Here is a 19,654-nt window from a genome sequence, read left to right as displayed (position 1 = left end):
CTGGAACCAGTCTACTGAAATCTCTGTAGAGGTAGATTCTCAGGTTAGTGACCACACAACTCAGCAAAACGAAAACGAGCAAGTGAGTCACTAACCTGGTACTTGAGTCCTGTCTGAGCCCAGAGAATTAGTGGAATCCAGTCGGATGATTTCTCCACAACAAGAAGCTGCCCAGAGAGTTGCAGGAGTGAGGCAGAGCAGACTGATGAGCACTAGGCAGCAGACGAGGAAGAGCTGAAGAATCTGGGGGAAGAATCCAGAGCAGATGTCGATGCAGTAGCAGATGTTCAGGCCGGAAGATCAGAGAGACAAAGAGATGCCGAAGGGGAACCCAAACTGGGGTCGGGGAACAGATCTAAGGTTGTTAAAAGGCAGAATCCAAACAACAGTCCGAAGACAGGTCGGGCAGAAACAGACTGAAACAGGGGCAAGCTAAAAATCAGTTCAGAGGCAGAAACTTGTCAGGATCAGGTAATCAAAAACACAACTGGGTACGCTGGAGAACTCTCACACACGGCTCGAACAATCTGGCACTCATGGCTGGAAACAGGCTGCTTAAATAGGAACTGGAACAGGTGAATCAGATGAGAGACAACGAAAACAAGGCGGAGCTAAACAGGTGGAAGAAATGAACCAAACATCCAGTCCTCAGTGCCAAAATCATTACGATTACCTTTATCAATGGAAAATACAGTTCAAGAAAAGTTGATTTATTGATATAATTTTTATTTTTTTTAGCTGTTAGTGTTTTCAATACAGGGACCATAACATGGCTCACGACCAGTTCTACAGGAACATTGGCCCTGTTGGCCTCTGTCCAACAGCCCATGCTACTAACTTGCTGTTTCGTTGGCCCACATTGTTATGAAGGCCCTGATGAGGGGCTAACTTGGTCTGTCTTACAAAAAATGCTACAATTTAAAACATAAAACAGGTTTAAATCGGACACAACCCGATTTGTGCTCCGTTTTTCGTTTTTCAAGACGTTTTGACTCCTGTCCTGCAGTCTTATTCTGTGCACTGAGCCTGCAATTTAAAATATTCTATCAATATGCAATATAACATTTCGCCACATGATGTCGCACTTCTCTTGTTTATGTTGCTTGTTTCCAGATATGCGTCATCAAAGATACAAAGATTCTCCTAAAAGTCAAGTATATTTGTTAGTTTTTGTTTGATTCATTTCAGTAAAAAACATAAATGGAATAAAAAGTTAGCGATCTGTTTTATGGCGGCAGACGAAGAGGAATTATTGTAAAATGATATTATTTTTGACCACAGTCATTTAAGAGACTGAGTCATGTGAGATTTTGTTAAATATATTCTTATGACACAGTGATGTGATAGTGAGCACTATTCCCTTTCAGAAAGAGTTTTAAAACATGTTTATTGTTTAACACCACAACAATCTCTGAAAAGAAATCCCAACTATATTTTTTTTGTTTGGTTTACTTTACTTTCTTTAGTAGACTTGGGTATCACTTATTGAGAAGCCACAGCATCTACATGACACCGAGATGTTTGGAAAGCATTTCAGAAAAAGCTCCTCTTGCTGCCATCAGGATTAAGTTCTGCAAGTTGGTTTGCTGTGAAATGTGTGAAACCTTTGTTGAAAAGCATATCATGCCCACTGCATGGAGGAGGATGTGTGATGCTGTGGGACAATTTTCTCTATTCAGAAACCTTTAGAATCTTTGTGAAATTGCACATCTTTATTGGCTCTCCCTAAACTAAAAATAGGGGGAAAAAATTAACTATTAGAAAGTATGCATTTATTCTATGGTTTATCAAAGGTACGGAAATATCAGTGGTTGAATATTCACATAAACCACTGAAAAATCTCTTTGTTTTCCAGTGAAACTTTCCTTTCCTGTTTTGAGATGAAGCTTCTAATCTTTGCTTTTTAGTATATGTCAAATTGCTTATTGAAATTGAAACCAGATGTGAAGTAAGGCACATAAACTCACCTTAACCATGATGTGATGGAAACACTTCAAATATTCTCAAGACTTAATGAAAAGCTTTTAGGTGACATTAGACTGAACTAAATCAATGTCAGTTCCACAGACTATTGAGCCTAACTATGACCCAAAAAAAAAAAAATAGAAGAAAAATGAAAAGATTAATTAAAACTCAAAAGTATTTGCATTTGTGCACTACGTAAATCTCTTTAGGTGATGCTTTTCTCCCTAGTAAGGGGAATGAGGAACGGAGCAGTGAACAACATGGCAGAGCCAGAGGGACGACCAGCTGAGACTGGAACCCACTTCTTTGGATTTGGTTGCTTTTATAATCATTAAGGAAGCTCATTTTTATCCCATTGCTTACAACTCTAAATTCAAATGGATGATACAGCGAAAGTGTCAAACAGCTTTCTAATTTCAGACTAAACCTTAGGAAAAAAATGGGCAGAAAACCTGATGACATTTATTTCAAAACCCGAGGGTTATCAGGATTTAAAGGGTGTTTGAACCAAATGGAGGTAGCTTTAACCACCCATAAAGAGAATTGTTTTTCATATTTCATTCTTTGTGATTAGGCGCTATATATTTAATAATCTAACTTTGTAGTAGAATAATTAACCAACCTTTCTTCTAATTCTGTACATTGGTGGTTTTGTCCCAAAATAATCCAGATATGAATCACCCTGAAGATGCTGAAATATCTAAATCTCATTCGTCGTTTGAGCCAATTTGGAGACTTTTATATGTTCAACTAAAAGAAAACTGCTGATAGGATAGAATAACATTCCAAAGTTAAAAAGAAAACAAACAAAAAGCAGGTTTTGTTTGTCAAATTTTATTTAAAATCAAAATCTCTCAAGAAAAGCAAACCTTTATGTTTGGAGTTCATTCTTTAAATCTCAATCAAACACTAATGACACATTCAATTTGACAGTCTGTTATAATTGTCTTATATTCTTAAAAAAAAAAAAAAAGCAAGAAGAAGCAGTAAAACATCAACAAACTCTTCACAGTGACAGTGCATCTCATCATAAAGCGTAAAAAAAAACCCTCTCAGGAAGATCAAACATGGTAGAAACGTGTAATAGTGTGTTCATGACATGATGATGTCAGCTCCTTGGATTCCCAGCAGTGCAAATTGAAGCTTGGTTTCTCTGCTCCTCCGGTGTGGAAAAGCAGTTTAATTTGAGGCCAAAATGGTTTTACACAAGTGCTTTTTACCCACTGAAGGGGCACACTGAGTCCATGGCCATCAGGATTCTGGAAAGCAAGAAAACGCCTCAAAATTACACAAAGTTCCACATGTCGTGTTAAATCTAATTTCAGTTATATGGAATGGACATTATGGATAGGATGAATACACAGGAATCAAAGAGCTGAGTGGTTACCGGCTGGGTTTCCCATTAAAAATAACAGTTCTAATGCAAAAGTGGTTTAACAAACAAGGAAGTAGACCTTACCTCTCTGTAGGGTAACCCCTCTCACACAGGTTCACCAGAGCGTACAGGTGCCTCAGTGCGTATTCAAACTAAAAGGGAAGGACAGCAGAACATCACATGTCAGAAATGTCCCCAGTCTCTGTTTCCCTTGAAGATCAGCCAAATTCTGGTTTCCTACTGGCAACAGAAAGGTCAGAAACTTCCAGGGGGAGAGATTTTAATTGAAGCCTTTAGGGAAAGTACTGAAGTTGAATAAAAGTCTATGTAATGAGTATTTACATTCACAGGTAGTTGTTCTTAATATTCATACTACGTCACTGCATAGGCACAAACTCAAACAGAAGGAACTGTAGGGGATTTATTCTTAAAGTTCAACATGAACTGGTATTTCAGTATGTTGTGTATGTTTTTTTTATTTCACCACATTTAAATCCCCCCTTTTACTCAGACTCCTTGATGAAAGTCATTAGAACCAACTGCCTTCATGATTCAGGGTTAAGTTATAAAATAAAATCCCCAGCTTTAAATCTCTCCTGTTCAATCCATCTATTTCAAATGAAAAACAAAAGCATTTGTGACCAGGGATAGTTTTGAAATGTAATTGTTTTATTTACTCTTGACTTCTAAAAAAATAAAAAAATAAAAATAAAATCCCAGATATGGACAGATGGCTGCAACAACATCTGCTAATGTAATGTGGAAAAAAAAAAAAAAAAAAAAGGCAAAAGCTGCAACCAGAAACTAAAACTCAAATTAATGCATTATGATTAGGACACAAATTTAGAAAGCTTTAATTATTTTTGTAAATTCCTGTAACAGTTTCAGTTTGTTTTCAATTTTTCTGAAATTTCTACTTTATATGGTTTTTTTTCAGTTAACAAAAGTGTTAATTCTAGTTTTTACCCTTTTATTAGTTTTAGTTGACCGTAGACCTGAGTTGGACGAACAAAAAAGTCTCTTTTAAAAAGCATCAACACTTTATTTTCTCTGTATTTCCTTTCGTGAAAATTTTTTAAAACCAAACATTTCTAAAGCAATAAAATTGTTCAGAAAAGTATGTAGTATGGCACATACTAAAACCGACCGTGTTATAGATTCCCCTGACGCCTGTATTTGTATTTGATGATATTTATATCTCAGTTATACGCAGCAGCTGGAGCATGGAGGCTTTCCCGACATATTTCACATTCCTGGCATTCAACGACGGAATGGGATCTTTATCTCAACAACATTCTGTGAATAAACCTGAAAACTAAACACTCAGAAAAATCATTCATATAAAGACTGAGATGCTCCTCTTCAGCTGACTGAGTCATGCTTCTCTCCTCCCATCAGTTTTTGGATTAAAAGCAGCTCTATGTTCAATGTCAAAACACGCATTTCCTCTTGGGAAGCAGAAGCAAACTTTGGACACGTGAAAGAGTTTTGGTCACTCATTTCTAAAGAATCTGAGAAACGTGACTCGTTCACCACAAAAAAGTGAACCTGGATCAGCACCAGCACCTGATCTGGGTTCCGTGGTGGAAAAGCGCTTACCTCAGATTTGTGCCAGTTGAAGCAGTTGTGTTTGTAGTGATTGTTTGCCAACTTGTAGCACTGATGTTGGAAGAGTTCGGATCTTTCGTTCAGGACCTCCTCAGTCGTCAGCGTGCTGCCAGTCACCTTCTCAACTATCTGACGCATAGTTTCAGCCAAAGTCTCCCTGACCTGAACTCAAAGGGACACAGCAGCAACAGACAGCCATTAGTGATCAGTTTAGACCGCCATGAGTGCTGGAGTCTTAATTCTCTACCTTGAGGTGGGAGCTTATCTCTGACAGCAGGGCCCTTGCAGCTCTGATATCATTGGAGGACATGAGCTTCCTCTTCAGAATAGCCAGAGGAACGTCAGGGCTTGGGGTGAGATCCTTATTTGTGATTGGTTGGGGGGTCACCTGAACAGTGGGTGGCCTGTATGTTTTTGGATTTCCCTGAAACTGCACAACCTTCATATGGCCCATAGTCTGCGGTCGAAAAAAAAAAAGAAGAAAAAATAATAAGAGAAGGAAATAAAGCAGTTTCTGCAACGTCATCATAGGCAGAATGGCTAAAAACTGCAAAGACTTTTAACTTCTTGTTCTAACCTTGTTGCCATACTGCTGGACGTGGCTGGTGTTGGTTTCGCTCCTGACGATCTTGAACTGCTTCATCAAAGTCTCCTTTGTCAGGTCCTCCTAGAAGCCCAATGTCAGACACACATGATCACATGAGGAAGAAGAGATTTCCCCTTAATTAACCTCATTTGTAATTTAACCATTTCATCTCCTAGAACCTGTTCTCATATACAGTACATGTTGTTGTTGAGGTTTCTGGGTTTGTTTTTTTTATTTACTACAGCAGGCCCTTTTATCTGAGATATCATTCTTCTTTTCAAAAGCAACCTCCTGCAGCTGCTATTTCAAAATTCACCACTTCCCTTTCCTGCTTATCTGCAAACAGGTGTTTGTGGGCAGAAGGTGTATTTTTTCATACAGCAAACATCTGAAACCAGATATTTGCATTTCTGTTTAAAAAAGCAAAACATTTTCATTCTTATTACCTATTAATAAAGATTGTATTAATAGGTAGGCATACATGTTGGTTTGGAGTGTTTGGAGTTTGAAGACAGCAGTACAGTCACATTTCTATTTTCTGAGACATCATGGGGGGAAGAATAAGAAGAAAACTACTCAGCGGATGATTTCAGGAGAAGGATAGAAATGGTGGGTGTGAAATGAACTCAGAAAAGAGCAAAAACATTTTCCACAGTGAAATCAGTGCAGTGGGAGCAGATATGTTTGCAGCTTTTATAATACATGCGGCTTTCACCCCTCTAGCTAATATTCTGGCCGACTACAGGGACCACCATACTTGCAACAGACTACATGAGGAAGTAGAAAACACATCTTTTTTCCACCATCATGGTGATATTAAGCTGTCGCTCATCCATCATGTTGTTCCGTGTGGAGCTATCCGCATAGTTACACATTTTCCTGGGTGTTCCGTGCGAAAAATCTGTCCACACAGACAGCATGCAAAGGGTGTGGAAGCTAATATGACATATTTTGGCCATGCCGATTTATCAAGCATAAATCAAGCTAAAGTCAAAGCTTAAAAGTAAGAGGGTGGCAGCATGATGATGTGGGCCTGTTTTGCTACAAGAGGGACGGGTACACTTCATAAAATGGAGCAAGATTAGGGGGGAATAGACTTTTTAACTCAAAGACAGTTAAAAAATATCTGCTCTTTATATTTTTATATTTTGGCATTTAGCAAATAGACATAATTTGTATTCTTAACATAATTCAAAATCTTAACTGACCCCCAATCTTCATTTAACACAAAGTCAGACGATATTTGTCTTTTTTTAAAAGTCTATGAAGAAAAAAGGTTTCATCTGTATATTCTCAATAGTTAACTTTTGAGCTGCAGAAAAGCAGGAAATAAAAACTTTTAGAAAAGAAGCTGACAACTGAAAAACCTTTCCCTTTCTGTAAAAAAAAAAAATGTTACAGCTTGGCAGCTTCCTTACGCACCGCATCAGAGTCCTCCATCCAGTTGACGCTGTACCAGTCACCCAGGTAGGTATCCCTGCTCTCATCATAGTAGCAGGCGTATGAGGACTCGTGCGGGTTGGCTGCGGTGGTGGCGTAAACTGAAACACACAGGTTTTAGGTCATAGTGATACAGCTGTAGTATGGCAGACATCAGTGCTCTGCAGAAGTCAGTGAGGGGAGCTGGCACTGATTTGTAGAACTCACAGTTTAGAAATATCAACCAGGACTTCTGCAAAGTCCACTCAATAGAAAAGAATACCTTTAAGATTTTTCTGATATAAATTCAAGACATAAATGAATAACAAATAACTTGTATTTAATTTAAATGCTGTAAATATAAAACTTCCTGTAGCCTATTTTATTTTGTGCTAATATGAGAAAAGCTGCCTATTAGCCAGCTCACTGTCAATGAGCAGCAACATTTCAGACACTAACTTCCCATTAAAGGAACATGAAACCTTAGAAACTGGAGAAAAAAATATCTTTGTGGTTTGAAACTGTAACATCTGAAAAAGTCAGAATACTTTAATAAAAGGCAACGACTGATTCCTCATCTATATCCTCTGCCAGAAAAATCGCTGTGAACATTACCAGAGTGTCTCTACAACCCCCCCCCCATTAATTTTTTATTCTGCTGAAAACAGAACCAAAAGATTGGAAGAACAACCAGACCGACAGCTAAACCGATTTTATGTATTTTTATCTGATGAATCCATTTCAGCTTCCAGCAGAAATCGGTGCCAAATGTTTCTAGTGAATTTAAAAGGTGCTCTAGAAACAAAATTTTAATTTAATCAGAAGAATGTGTTGATTTCTTAGAAGAGGCATGATAAAACATTGAACCTCGACCTTTGCACTTCAATCATGTTATGCTTATCACATGATGCCACTCACTGGAGAGGCTAACGATGCTTAGCATTGACCACAACCTGTAACGCTGATCTCACAAAGTTTAGAAAGACATGATTAAGGAATAAAAGGCTAAAAGCGGAGCCTCACATGCCACAGGGCTGATCACGGTTTAGTCTACACGGCAAAAAGGATGTGAGAATTGTTACAGTATGAAGAAACCGACCACATTACTTTCACTGAGTCAAAGCAATTTTCTGCTTTTCTATCATTACAGTTTCACTAGATAGAGGCGTAAAGCTCAGCTCACCATCGATGTCATCAGGCAGGTGGTTCATCATTGACCCAGACTCACAGGCTTCAATATAAAACACCATCTATGAAAGATAACAAATAGGTGATATAACCCGATAATCCTGCACGGCAGCTACCGCCTAAAGAGAATTTATTTGCCCACCTGTCGCCCCCTCTCCACTTACCTTTTTGTACTTCTTATTCTTACGCATGTACTGGATGGTATTCTGGAGATCATCGACTTGAAGCTGAAAAAACAAGAGGAATATTTGACTGAAACTGTTCCACATCACACCATAACTGTAGTTTCTGACAGAAAAACACGTGTTAAGTGAATATTGACCAGAAAATCTGCATAAATAGTTATTTATCTCCAACGTTAGAGAATTTTTGCGTCAAGGAAAACGGTTAAAAGTTGCAAGGTCAGTAGCAACTAAGCTAACCTTATTCAAGTTGAGAATATAAATAAACTAACTTGAAATCCTTATCTAAACCCTTATCTAAAGAAAGATAAATGATCAAAACTTTGTTTTGGAAAGCCTGAAAAATGAAATTTTTCCAAGCACTGAATGCACCTAACTGACAACTACCTGACTGCATTAACTCTTTGTTACTGAAGGTGACACTGAGTAAGGAAGACTAAAAAGTGGCTGCTTAATCCAGTATGAAGTCAGAGAAAGTGCAGAGATATAACAAGCTATTTTCTAAGGCATGTGGAGACAAGTTTGTGTTTCCATCAGGCAGCAGACAGAGCTAACAGGAAGTAGGAACAAAGTGCAGTAAATGTACTGTGTTTTTTTTTTTTTTTTGGTGCCTTTGAACGTTAGAAATGTTGATGATCAACATTCTCACAACACACATGAGGAGAGTGTTATTGTCGTTCTTACTGTGCTTAGAACAAATAAAGATTGTCGAAAGTCTGTCAAAACATCATAAGTATAAGTAAAACCTCTGTTTGATAGCAACAGGAGTTGCTTTTGCTCCCTAAAGAATTTATTATTGAATATTTACGGTAGCAAGGCTAAAAAGGACGTATCTTATCATAAAGCATGTCCAAATAAAACGGACCCATCAATATCTGTCAACAATGAACAAAGAGGTTCCTGTTTCTACCTTATTTTACATGTGTGCAACAAAATAAAAATAAAAAATCCTCACGTCATCATTAGGAAAGGCCAGAATACCAGGTGCGCCGTGGTCAGTGAAGTACACAAACACATGATCATTGGGACCACTATGAAAAGAAAGAAAACAATGTGACAAAGTAAAAACACAGCAATAAACCAGGTAAACCAGTTTTGCTGGTGTGTGGGGTTTCATCCTTCTGTTTATCACTTGCCTCTTTAACACCTTCCCAGAACCACCTTTGACTTTTGAGGCGTCTCCACTCAACACAGCCAAGAAGTTCTGAGGGGTCACAGCCTGCCATGGACATAAAACAAAGAGTTAACATAGTTTGACTTTAACAAAAAAAATATATAAACAAATTGCTAATCTTTGCACAAATGTTTGTCCCCTATGACTCACATCCCCAGTGTAGTCTTTAGGCACTCCTTTGTAGACATCTGTGCCGTTCGGTTTGTTAATCAGAACTCCAGGGGTGGGATTCCTGCAAAGTTAAACAGAGTTGAGAGGAAGGAAGTGGATATGGCTGAGTAAGGACTTTAAAGCCTAAAAGGAAAATGGTTGAAAATGACCATTCACTTGACAAAGCAAGTGAAAACTACAGCGATTTAGCTTTCATACAAGCACCACAGTATAATGAGCTAATATTTTGTTTCCACTCCCAGATCTCTATTCCTGAAATGATGTTTCAACAAAAGAGAACAAATATGAGGATCTAGGTGAATTCCTGTTTGCTCTGCTTATTATTTATTAATCTGGCAGGCCTTTAGAAAAAACATCAGCCATATTGAAGCATAATCCAGAATAAAACTTCAGCCTCTTCACCCACTTTCTGGAGACAAGTAGGTGTAAAACAACAATCTGCCTGCCGTCCAGATCACTCATAGGTTATCATGTTGAACTTATCGTGTGGCTTAAATAAACATGTCTGTCAACAAGGGCTGTAGTTAAGGAAACAGATTTTATCAATATAATTGAAAACCAGTTTGATTTATCTTCTCTTTTAAATATTTACAACATTGACCTTGATTTACAACTGACTGTGCAAAAACAAAATGTCTAATTAAAAATAAAACTCGTTTTTTAAACCTGATTAACAAATGTGTTAAAAGACAAAGTTCTGTTTAGGTTTTTCTGTCTTTTAATGAAATCCCTTCTTCAAACTTCAGCTGCTGGATTAAACGCTTGTATCCAGGCTGCTGCGGATCAGGAAAAACCTCTGCACTTCTTTCCCTTACGTCAGGTCCAACTGATTTCTAAGGAAGCACAGCCGGTGTTTCCTCGTGACTTTCCTTAACCTAGTTTATGATTAACGCAACAAAGCTGGCATGCAACAGTATCAGGGAGGCGGGGCTTTTTTTTTTTCTATCTTGTCATTTATAAACATGTAACAAACTCCCTACAAAACTGCAGCTAATACATGAAACATTCCAATAGTTGTCTCGAAATGTCCCAACTTCTCTTCTCTAACTGTGACCCGATTGTAAGACTCGACTTTATCGATCTTTATCATCACATTTCAGTCGGCTGCAGACTTTTAGTTCTTGATATTTACTGCACCTCTAAAAGTCATTTTTGTAATTTTCCATTTGGTTTGGGCTGGTTTTTGATCTCAAGGTATGAAACATCTTTTTAATTATCCTGGATTTCAAAATAAAAATGAGCATTGATGTGCACGTCTGTTAAACAGCAAACTGGAAGCTGCCAACCTAAAGCAAAAACCTGATGAATTATTCAGATAAAAGTTGGCCTGTAATAACTGTTAGCCTATTCAGAGCAAATATAATGTGTAATAAGCAAGTTTACTTTAAAAAAAATAAAAAATTGAAACTGTTTTATCTATTTATATTATATCCATTGCAGAAGTAACAAGCATAATGATCAATATGTTGCTTTTTGTTTTTGTAGCAATAAAATTGGTCACAACAGATCATTGATACATCTTTGTTTCAAATCTTTGTCATAAATGTCATTGCATGAGATTTTGTTCTGGGGCTATTATAACATCTACTAATCTTTTAGGCCTATTTACACCTGATTATATGTTTACTGTTTTCTTTTCTATTCACTTGGACCAGACAATCACATTAAAGATGAGATATTATGCTAATGAGCAAACACTAAATATAATGCAGTTTAAAAAGCTGGTTCTAACTACTTTTGGGTTATTATTCACTCTAAAACATTTACGTTAGTTTTAAGTTTGTTTTTATGAGAGAAAATGTTTTACAACAAGAATTTGACTTTTTAAGGGGCAGTATTATGTTGTATGGAAATAAAATCACAGCATTGCAGGATTGGTTGAGGGATCATGGTATAATTACATTTAGTTTTCTTACTTTTTAAATTTCTATGTTTAAGATCAAATAAAATAAAATAAAAGAAAAAAAAGAAATTTCCTATAATCCAATGTGTTTTGAATTCATAAAAACAAAGTTAATAAGCAAGATCTGATTATTTATTTTGCTGAGTAGTTGCACTTGGCTCTACACAAGTGAACATGCCGCTGAACCATTTGAGAGCACGAAATGCATCACCATTAAACATCTACCAGCTCTTGTGTCCAGATCACCGTCTTCCCCTTCTAAACATTTAATAGGTTTATACTAATACTAAAATGATTTCCTCAAAGTACATAAAACCTGCACAAATTCCACCAGTGGTAGTTGCGCCAGTATGAGAACACTAGATGTAAATCTATAAACTAAAAACCTATCTGAATAGTCATTTTTAGTGTTATAACTTACTAATAAATGTATTTGTGGAATAAATAACGTTTCTTAACTCTGCAGGAGAAAGGAGAAGTGTATAGCACTGTAGAAAAACAAAAAATGCCAACTCACTGATCATTTTCTGCCAAGTCATCATACATCATGACCACAATCTGCTCATCAGGGATGCCATTTTTGTGGACTATCTGGTAGGCATGGCAGGCGTCGGCCTGGGAGAGGAAAACAAATGCTCCTGCATGTTAGTAGCTCATCGATGCACTATGAGCTTCTTAGGGGCTTGGATAGCTTCGATTAAAAGGGGAAGGGAGCTTATCTGAAGTTCAATATGTGTGTTATCTGGGGTGAATGCGGGTTATAAGGAAAAAAGCATGAGTCATGCACACTTTCCGATGTGGCAGAAAGCTACATCTCTTACCTGGTGCCTGTAGTTGTACCAGCCATTAGATCCGGCCACGATGAGCACCCAGTGTTTTGCAGAGTCCTCCTCCTCCGGGAACGGATACCCGACAACCAGCGCTGCACAGAGGCCAAGCAGCGCGAGCTGCACCGACTGACGCATTATTATGTCTGTTACAGAAGCCCTGTATGGATGAGTAGCAGGAATAAAAGCACTTTTTAGAAACTTTACCCTTAGAGTGAGACAAATAACCCCGCCTTGACAGAAAAGTGGCACAAATATGGAGGGTTAAAGTTACATTGACACTTTAACAGGACACCTGATGCCTGTGTGTCACATGATGCTGGGAAGCTAGCTAAAACCGAAGGGACGCAGCAGCGACACTCTAACCTCATAAAAATGAACATAATAAAACCTACAACATTTATAACATATGAAAAATGTTATTTGATGACAAAAAGAACACAAAATCATATCTAATTACCTTTAATGTCTTAGCTGAGGTGGTAGTGAGAGCAGCGCATCAGTTAGCACATCCCAAACGGCTGACGGGATCAGCTTTATAAGGGACGTCGGGAAGAATGGCCATCGACGCCAGCCAATCAATGCGCTCGCTGGGCGGGGCTACACTGTAAACGATCATGTGATTGAAAAAAACAAGAGCAGATTAAAGAACAAAAACTGAAAAATATATAATTGAACAAACACAGTAAAAAGTATAAATCGAAAGACGAATCCATCTAAAGATGTACAAAAAATGGCCTTTATGGGAAACAAGGGTGGCATAATAATAACGACCTTATTACACATTTGATGGATGTATCTCCAAGATTAAGTGGTGACATCTCGCCAAAAAAGCTATTATTTACAGTTATATGACATTTTATTTACAACAGGTTTATAAAATGAACAATAAATAAAGAGATAGAGACACTAGAACATCGCATATGTCACTTTAAGTTGCACAAGGTATGTCCAACAACAGTTTTGTAAATACTCAGCAATATTCAGTCGTTTTTTCCTTGTCTGTTGTTGCACTTAAACATGATCACAAGACTGGTGAGTCACACTTTTGGTTATAATTTAAACCACAGCGATAGCTGGATCATTCCCTAAAGAGAAGAGAAAGAAAACCCACAAAGAACACTTCTTTGCAAATTTTGGAACAATTTCCCTTTACATGACATGTCACTTCACATAATCCTACTAGGCTGCCTGTCTTTTTTTAATGATTTTTTTTTTTTTTTTTTAGATTGGAGATAGTTTGGCTAAAGGGCAGATTTGAGGTTTTAATAGCAATGACAGCTTATATCACTCTTACGTTTTAAAGGAGTGCCTAATGCATGATTTTTTTGTCCGGTATGTTACGACTTTAAGAGATGTAAGGTGCTGGAGACAGATAATTATGCAGTAACAAAGCTGAAGGGCTGGCATTAGATCATCATACCTGTAACTTCTACTAGATATCTGATGTTTATTGCTCTCTGTGTGTTCTTGACATGACTAATTAGTGAAGAGCAGCAATTTTGGGAACTGAGGATCTGAATTATTTAACTGGTTTCAGCTCTTTATTTTCCAGGAAAATGTTGAAGCCTGTATGGTTATTTTTATTTTTTTTTTTTTTGATTGTTTGTTTTACCTAACCATATAATATTTCAATCTGAAAAACTCACACGAAGAGAAAAGACAATTAGAAGAAATGTATTGATACAATTACTTTGTCTGACGCTGAATTTTGATAGATATGCATGAACAGGAGCAAAGAATAGGTCTGTTTCCCCCCCAGGCCTGAAACTGGTGGTAGATGGATATAGATGAAGTTATTCAGTCTGTAGACTGCTGGTTAGTTTGACGGTATGCTGAGCTTTATTGGGAGATCCAGTGGATTATGTGAGCTGATACCAGAGCCTTACTCCGGGACCTGGAAGATGGAAGTCCAGCTTGGATAACACAGGTTGAGAGAACCTGTCCATGATGAGCAAGCATGAAGCGACAGTGGAGAGGAAAAACTTCCCATTGGGAAGAAACCTCTGGCAGAACCAGACTCAACATGGCATGATGGTGGAGAAGGGGCTGGAAGTGGGTTGAAACTGTGTCATCTCAATGAAGTCAGGCAGTGCATCCGCCGCCTGCACACAGGAGCAGAAAGGTGCGTATGGGAGGCCTTTTAAGATGAACTTTGGATGCTGATTGGCTTTCGTGGAGGTATGGTTCAAAGCTGATTCGCTGTGTTGCAGGTGGATGTAGGAAAAGCAATGAGTTTCTTCAGTTGAACTTCCACCTAGGCTCCAGTTTTCACATTTAACATTCTCTATGTGTGTAAGGAATAATGAATAAATACTTCTTGCACTTAAGGATTTTTGGCATTGATAAAAACAGCTGTGTCATCTCTCACCAACGTCTATACTGGCCTCTGGAAGATCATTATGAGTATATCACGAAATAATGGTCAGAGCAGGAGGACCTAATTTAGGATCTTGTGTATGTGTAACCTATGTAGGTTTTTAAGGTCAGTTTCACTCTAAAAACTGTTGGGTTGAAAACAACAACAATTTGACATATTTGCAGCATTCCTACCCCTAAAAAATTGGTCAGAGAAGCATGAACCAAATTCTTACAAAATTTAACACTTGAGGTGAAACAAATGCCAGATATCCATACATTGTTTTTCTATACCCAATTAACACTTTATAGACCACTCAGTGAAATATTTTGGAAATCAGCATTTCCAGCCAATAGTGTTATTGGAATCGTGAACAAGACCTTATAACCTTTGTAACATTGAAAATATGTATATGTTGATGATCATATAATAAACTCATGATTGTTAATAAGGCTTTTGCTGACACATTGGGATAAAAAAAAAAAAAAAATTCACACTAAGTAAACCACACTTCCCTATTGTAAACCGGGCCTGTCTATGTTGACCACATGACTAAATCCTTGTTCAGCAATTGTAATTTTTAAGCTTTACTAGCACCAGAGGTGTCAAGCAACAAAGTGCAAATACTTTGTTACCGTACTTACGTAGAAATGTTGGCTATCTATACTTTACTGGAGTAATTATTTTTCAGATAATTTTTTACTTCTACTCGCTAAATGTTTTTGCAATTATCTCCACTCTCTATGCCTTACATTCAAAAACAGATTTGTTAGTTTTGCTTAGTTTAAGCTATTTTCGTTATGGCCTGTTGGTATTTAAATAAAAACTATCACAATAAATGATTTTATCCATAAAACTAACTTCCTTGTTGTTGGACTCAGTACTGAACCAACTACCGGTAGTTGTTTACCACATAACAAAATAAATTGTTTTTCAAGATGATTTAAAGTTAAAATTATACTACAACAAATGTATCATCCAGCATTGTTACTTTAATAAGGTATTGTAGTAATCAGTGAAAGGTTTAAAGCTTCTGCCCTTAACAATTTTTCCTGCAATTCTTCAAATTTTATACTTTAAGGTAATTTTAAGAATGGTATTTTTACACTTTTACTTGAGTAAACAAGCTGCAGATGATACTCTAACGTCTACAAAAGTGTTTTATAAACATAAATACTTTTCACACCTCTGACTAGCACTACGCTGTGCCAAAGACTTTTAAAGTACAAGTCTATGAAACTTAATGAATCAAATTAAACTAATTAGATTGTAGTTGTGTCATATAGGAATAATAACTTAATGTAGTTGACTTTTTTTTGTTCAAATGTAATTTGGTTCTGTAAACCAAAGAGGAGCCCAACTGCCTTTAGTGTATGAAGTATTCCCAAGGAGCAAAGATACAACACATACCAGTATGTTTCCAGTGGTAAAATTCAAAAATTTACTTTTATTTCTGTTATTCTTTACTAAATCTAATCCCCTAAATCCAACATGGCTGCTATGTAGGCCTATATAAAACTTTTTCTTTTAAAAAGAAACAAACTATGCTACCACACAAACAGTAAAACACAGTCGCTATTGGTGAACACCTTTATACTAATGCTTGACCCTTGTTCTGCTAACTGTGATAAGCAAGGGAGGGAGGAGTAAGTATAACAGCAAGAAAAATCGATCAGAAATTCTGCTTTTGTTAATTTAACTTTGATGCCTTTTACACAAGGAAGTTTGAACTTATAAATAACTGATCTTGGCCACCAAAGACAGTCCCCTGGTGGCTTCCACTACATTTTCACAACCATAGCTCTGCAGTGAATCACAGCGATCAATGCAATCCATTGCCATTTGCATCAAACACTGAATGTTGCCGTTTATTTTATGAAAATAATTTTCTGAATTTTTACAACAAATTTGAAGTTGCCATGTCTGTGTCAGAACTTAAAAGACACATTGTTGTTCAGAATGTTGGTTTGTGAATAATAATGGGTCCCACTTTAAAAAGCTCTTGGAATCCAACAGACTACAACAGTTCTTCAGATCTGCTGTTTGGTTGCAATCACTAAACATCCATGAAGCCAACGTTTGGGCAAAATGCAATACCCAGCATTTAAAAAAAAAAAATTGGCTGTCATTCTGTTAACCTGTAGATCTGTTTGTACCACTTTTGCTTTTCATCATATATTCTTAAGCACTGCCTTAAAAAAATCTTTATAAAGATAAAGATTACCCTTTGACAAATGATTGATGTTTCTCACATCAGTGCTACTCTGAAATGTGGATAGAATGTTCTTCAGATAATAGTTTCCCAGGAACAAGACGTGTGTAAATGTACTAAAATCACACTTAAGATAAGCCCCCCCCCCAAAAAAAAACAACAACAAAAAAAACACACATAAAAACATGGAGTTTTAGCAATGTTATGGATATGTAGGAGTAAAGTTAAGTGTTGAACAGCAGGAATAATTTTGTCTTTTTAAACATCAGTTTGTACTTTTTTACGGCAAGACATTTGTAGATCACAGGAGTAAAAATCCTGTACATATATCCATAATCATTTTTAATACAATTTCTGTTGGCTATTTATTGCTGCAATTTTTGATCTTGGTATATCTTTTTGTAAAATACTTAAGCTCACATAGGTTGATTGGATATTGTTCTCTAACATATTTCCTTACAAGGGTTCATTCAAACCTGCCTGATGAATTCTCCAACATGAAATTATTGCTACTGTTCTCCTGTGTCCCACATCTCCCCTTCCCCAAAAATTCTGAATTTAATGTGTTTTACTCTCATGTTTTCCTAAATGTTAAAAACTTTTTACTTTTAGCATTGCGTAAAAATGAACTACGGTATTTAAAAGAGGCAGGATTTCTTAAGCAGATGGCTAACTGCAGCTTTGGTTTATGCAGTTCCTTTAGTTTTGTTTGCTTCTTCAATAAGAGTCCCTCTTGCCTAGTATGATAGTTAAGATGGAAATTATTCTATTTAACTAACCACAGGGGATCTTATTTCAGGGTTAAAATTAAAAAGGTGGAAGATAAAAACAGCATGCAATATTTTTAATTTTTATTTGTAACCATTTATAAAACCCAGTTTGCTTCTCAAATAAATTCTGTCTCATCCCCTACTTTTTGTTGTTCAATCAGATAAAACCCAAATAAATAAAGTTTGAGGCTGTAACATGACAAAATAGGAAAGATTTAAAGTGGTAAGAATGTTTTTGAAAGTTACTGTAAAACTGTTCTTAAATCAATATCAACACCTGAATTCATAAATAAAACACCATAAAAAAATTAGGAGATGCAATAAAGAGAGCAATAAATCAAACTTTTTATTTCTTTATATAGAAAAAAATTAAGTTAAATAGTGAAACAGTCCATCAAAAAAGTGGCATCTTGTTTTCAACCGATGGTCCTTAATACATTAAGCTTTGTCCCAAAAAAAAAACAATCCAACAAAGTGTAAATACTATGTTCACAGTAATAAATATTCAAAACAAAATCTTTTATATATAGACATAATATATATTTGTGTAAATATATATATGTATAGATAAATTCATATACAGTAAAAAGTTATATTCAAGTTTATCAAACAGAAAAAAATTGAAATAAAAATGTCAGAAAACAGAATAATGATTGCATTTTGTCATTCCCCAAGGCATCGGTAACCATGGTCATTCAGAGTCAAATAAAAAGTGATCTAAAGATTGTAGTGCATCACTGTAAAAAAAGAACAAAACAAAAGAAAGTAGTGCAAGTTTTTTTTTTCTTTAGGCAGCTTAATCTTGCAAAAAAAATAAAAAATTAAAAAATTAAAATAATCCACAAAAAAGGAATGACAACAATCAAACTGAGTTGGTTGGGAACGGCGCTCTTTTCTCCGTTCTACATGACAACAATCTGCAGGCTTGGCAGCCCAAAAAAAAAAGTACAAGAAAGCTTTCAGTTGTATAAAACCATGGCAAACAATAAACAAAAGAATTATTTGGCAAATTCTTAAAGGATTTACATAAGAGAAGAAAATAAATCTCAAGCGTCTTGCAGTTTGTCGTAAATCTGAGAAAACTGGATGCAATGCATAGAAATCAATCACCAGTAGCAAATAATAACCGTCGGCGGGTTGTTGACCGTCAGGCAGCATCTCTGAGATGCAGCTCAAGGCAGATAGTGTGGATGTATGTTGAAGCAGTAAAGCATGGTAGATAAATGTAGACTCTGCCCATGCTTGCACTTTTCCCAGGCTTCCTTTTCCCCTTTAGCGCTAAGGAATGGGAGCGAGGGGGGAGGCTCCCGTTTCCCCGTTAAATGCGGCTTTTTTGCACCCTGCTGAAAGCCATGGGAGTGGGTCTGGCTGTCACTAGGACATGTGTGCGGCTGCGTGTGCTTTCCATATAGTCTCAAACCTCAGCACCCAACTCAATGACCCCAGTCTCAATAATGGGCACTAGCTTATCTTCCACCTGTACCAGCAGGATGGTTTTGTTGATATGGGAGCGACTGGCTGGGTCTCGGCTACAAGGCACCCACCGGTGAATCACCTGCGGGGACAACACAGGAGGCGGGTCAGTGAGAAAAAGCAGCCTAGTAAATTCATTTTTTTCAGTGCTTTAATCCAACTGGAGATGTAAAGTTTACTTGAAGGCTACATAAAAAAAGATAATGAATTATGCCACATATGTATTTTAAGATATAAAAAGCAAACTAAACAATTTCTCAGTCTGGGTTGAGCATAAGCAACAAACCATTGACATCAGGGTAATCCTAGCATGATTAGCCTGTTTAGAAATGATCAGACATCTACTCACAAAAATTTAGTAATATTAAAGCTACAGTGTGTAATTTTTAGAGACATCTAGCGTCCAGACTGCAGACCGCAGCAACATGAACATCTCCCCCCC

At 36.8% G+C, this 19,654-nt stretch overlaps 2 protein-coding genes across 3 annotated transcripts in view; both read right to left on the bottom strand.

The window, feature by feature from the left end:
- Window positions 1-2,792: 2,792 nt before the first annotated feature.
- lgmn (legumain) lies at window positions 2,793-12,955 on the bottom strand. The gene is made up of 14 exons (XM_015389912.1): window positions 12,859-12,955; window positions 12,393-12,558; window positions 12,089-12,186; window positions 9,648-9,729; window positions 9,460-9,542; window positions 9,279-9,354; window positions 8,306-8,368; window positions 8,137-8,203; window positions 6,957-7,075; window positions 5,526-5,615; window positions 5,196-5,405; window positions 4,940-5,110; window positions 3,425-3,492; window positions 2,793-3,224 (listed from the first exon to the last, which is right to left on the bottom strand). The coding sequence occupies exons 2-14, from the start codon at window positions 12,534-12,536 to the stop codon at window positions 3,182-3,184; spliced, it is 1,314 nt and encodes a 437-aa protein (XP_015245398.1). The 5' UTR covers window positions 12,537-12,558; window positions 12,859-12,955; the 3' UTR covers window positions 2,793-3,181.
- Window positions 12,956-18,178: 5,223 nt separating this feature from the next.
- pcnx (pecanex homolog (Drosophila)) overlaps window positions 18,179-19,654 on the bottom strand; it is a 42,495-nt gene continuing 41,019 nt past the window's right edge. For both annotated transcript variants that reach the window (XM_015390640.1, XM_015390648.1), the window contains exon 36: window positions 18,179-19,294. In XM_015390640.1, the coding sequence (XP_015246126.1) occupies window positions 19,154-19,294 (141 nt within the window). In that variant the 3' untranslated portion in view covers window positions 18,179-19,153. The remainder of the gene's footprint in view (window positions 19,295-19,654) is intronic.

Source organism: Cyprinodon variegatus, unplaced genomic scaffold (genome assembly GCF_000732505.1).
Source record: "Cyprinodon variegatus isolate N-32 unplaced genomic scaffold, C_variegatus-1.0 Scaffold21, whole genome shotgun sequence".
NCBI classification, from domain to species: Eukaryota; Metazoa; Chordata; class Actinopteri; order Cyprinodontiformes; family Cyprinodontidae; genus Cyprinodon; species Cyprinodon variegatus.
The sequence above is the reverse complement of the archived record's forward strand: the minus strand, read 5'-3'. Positions and strand labels throughout refer to the sequence as shown.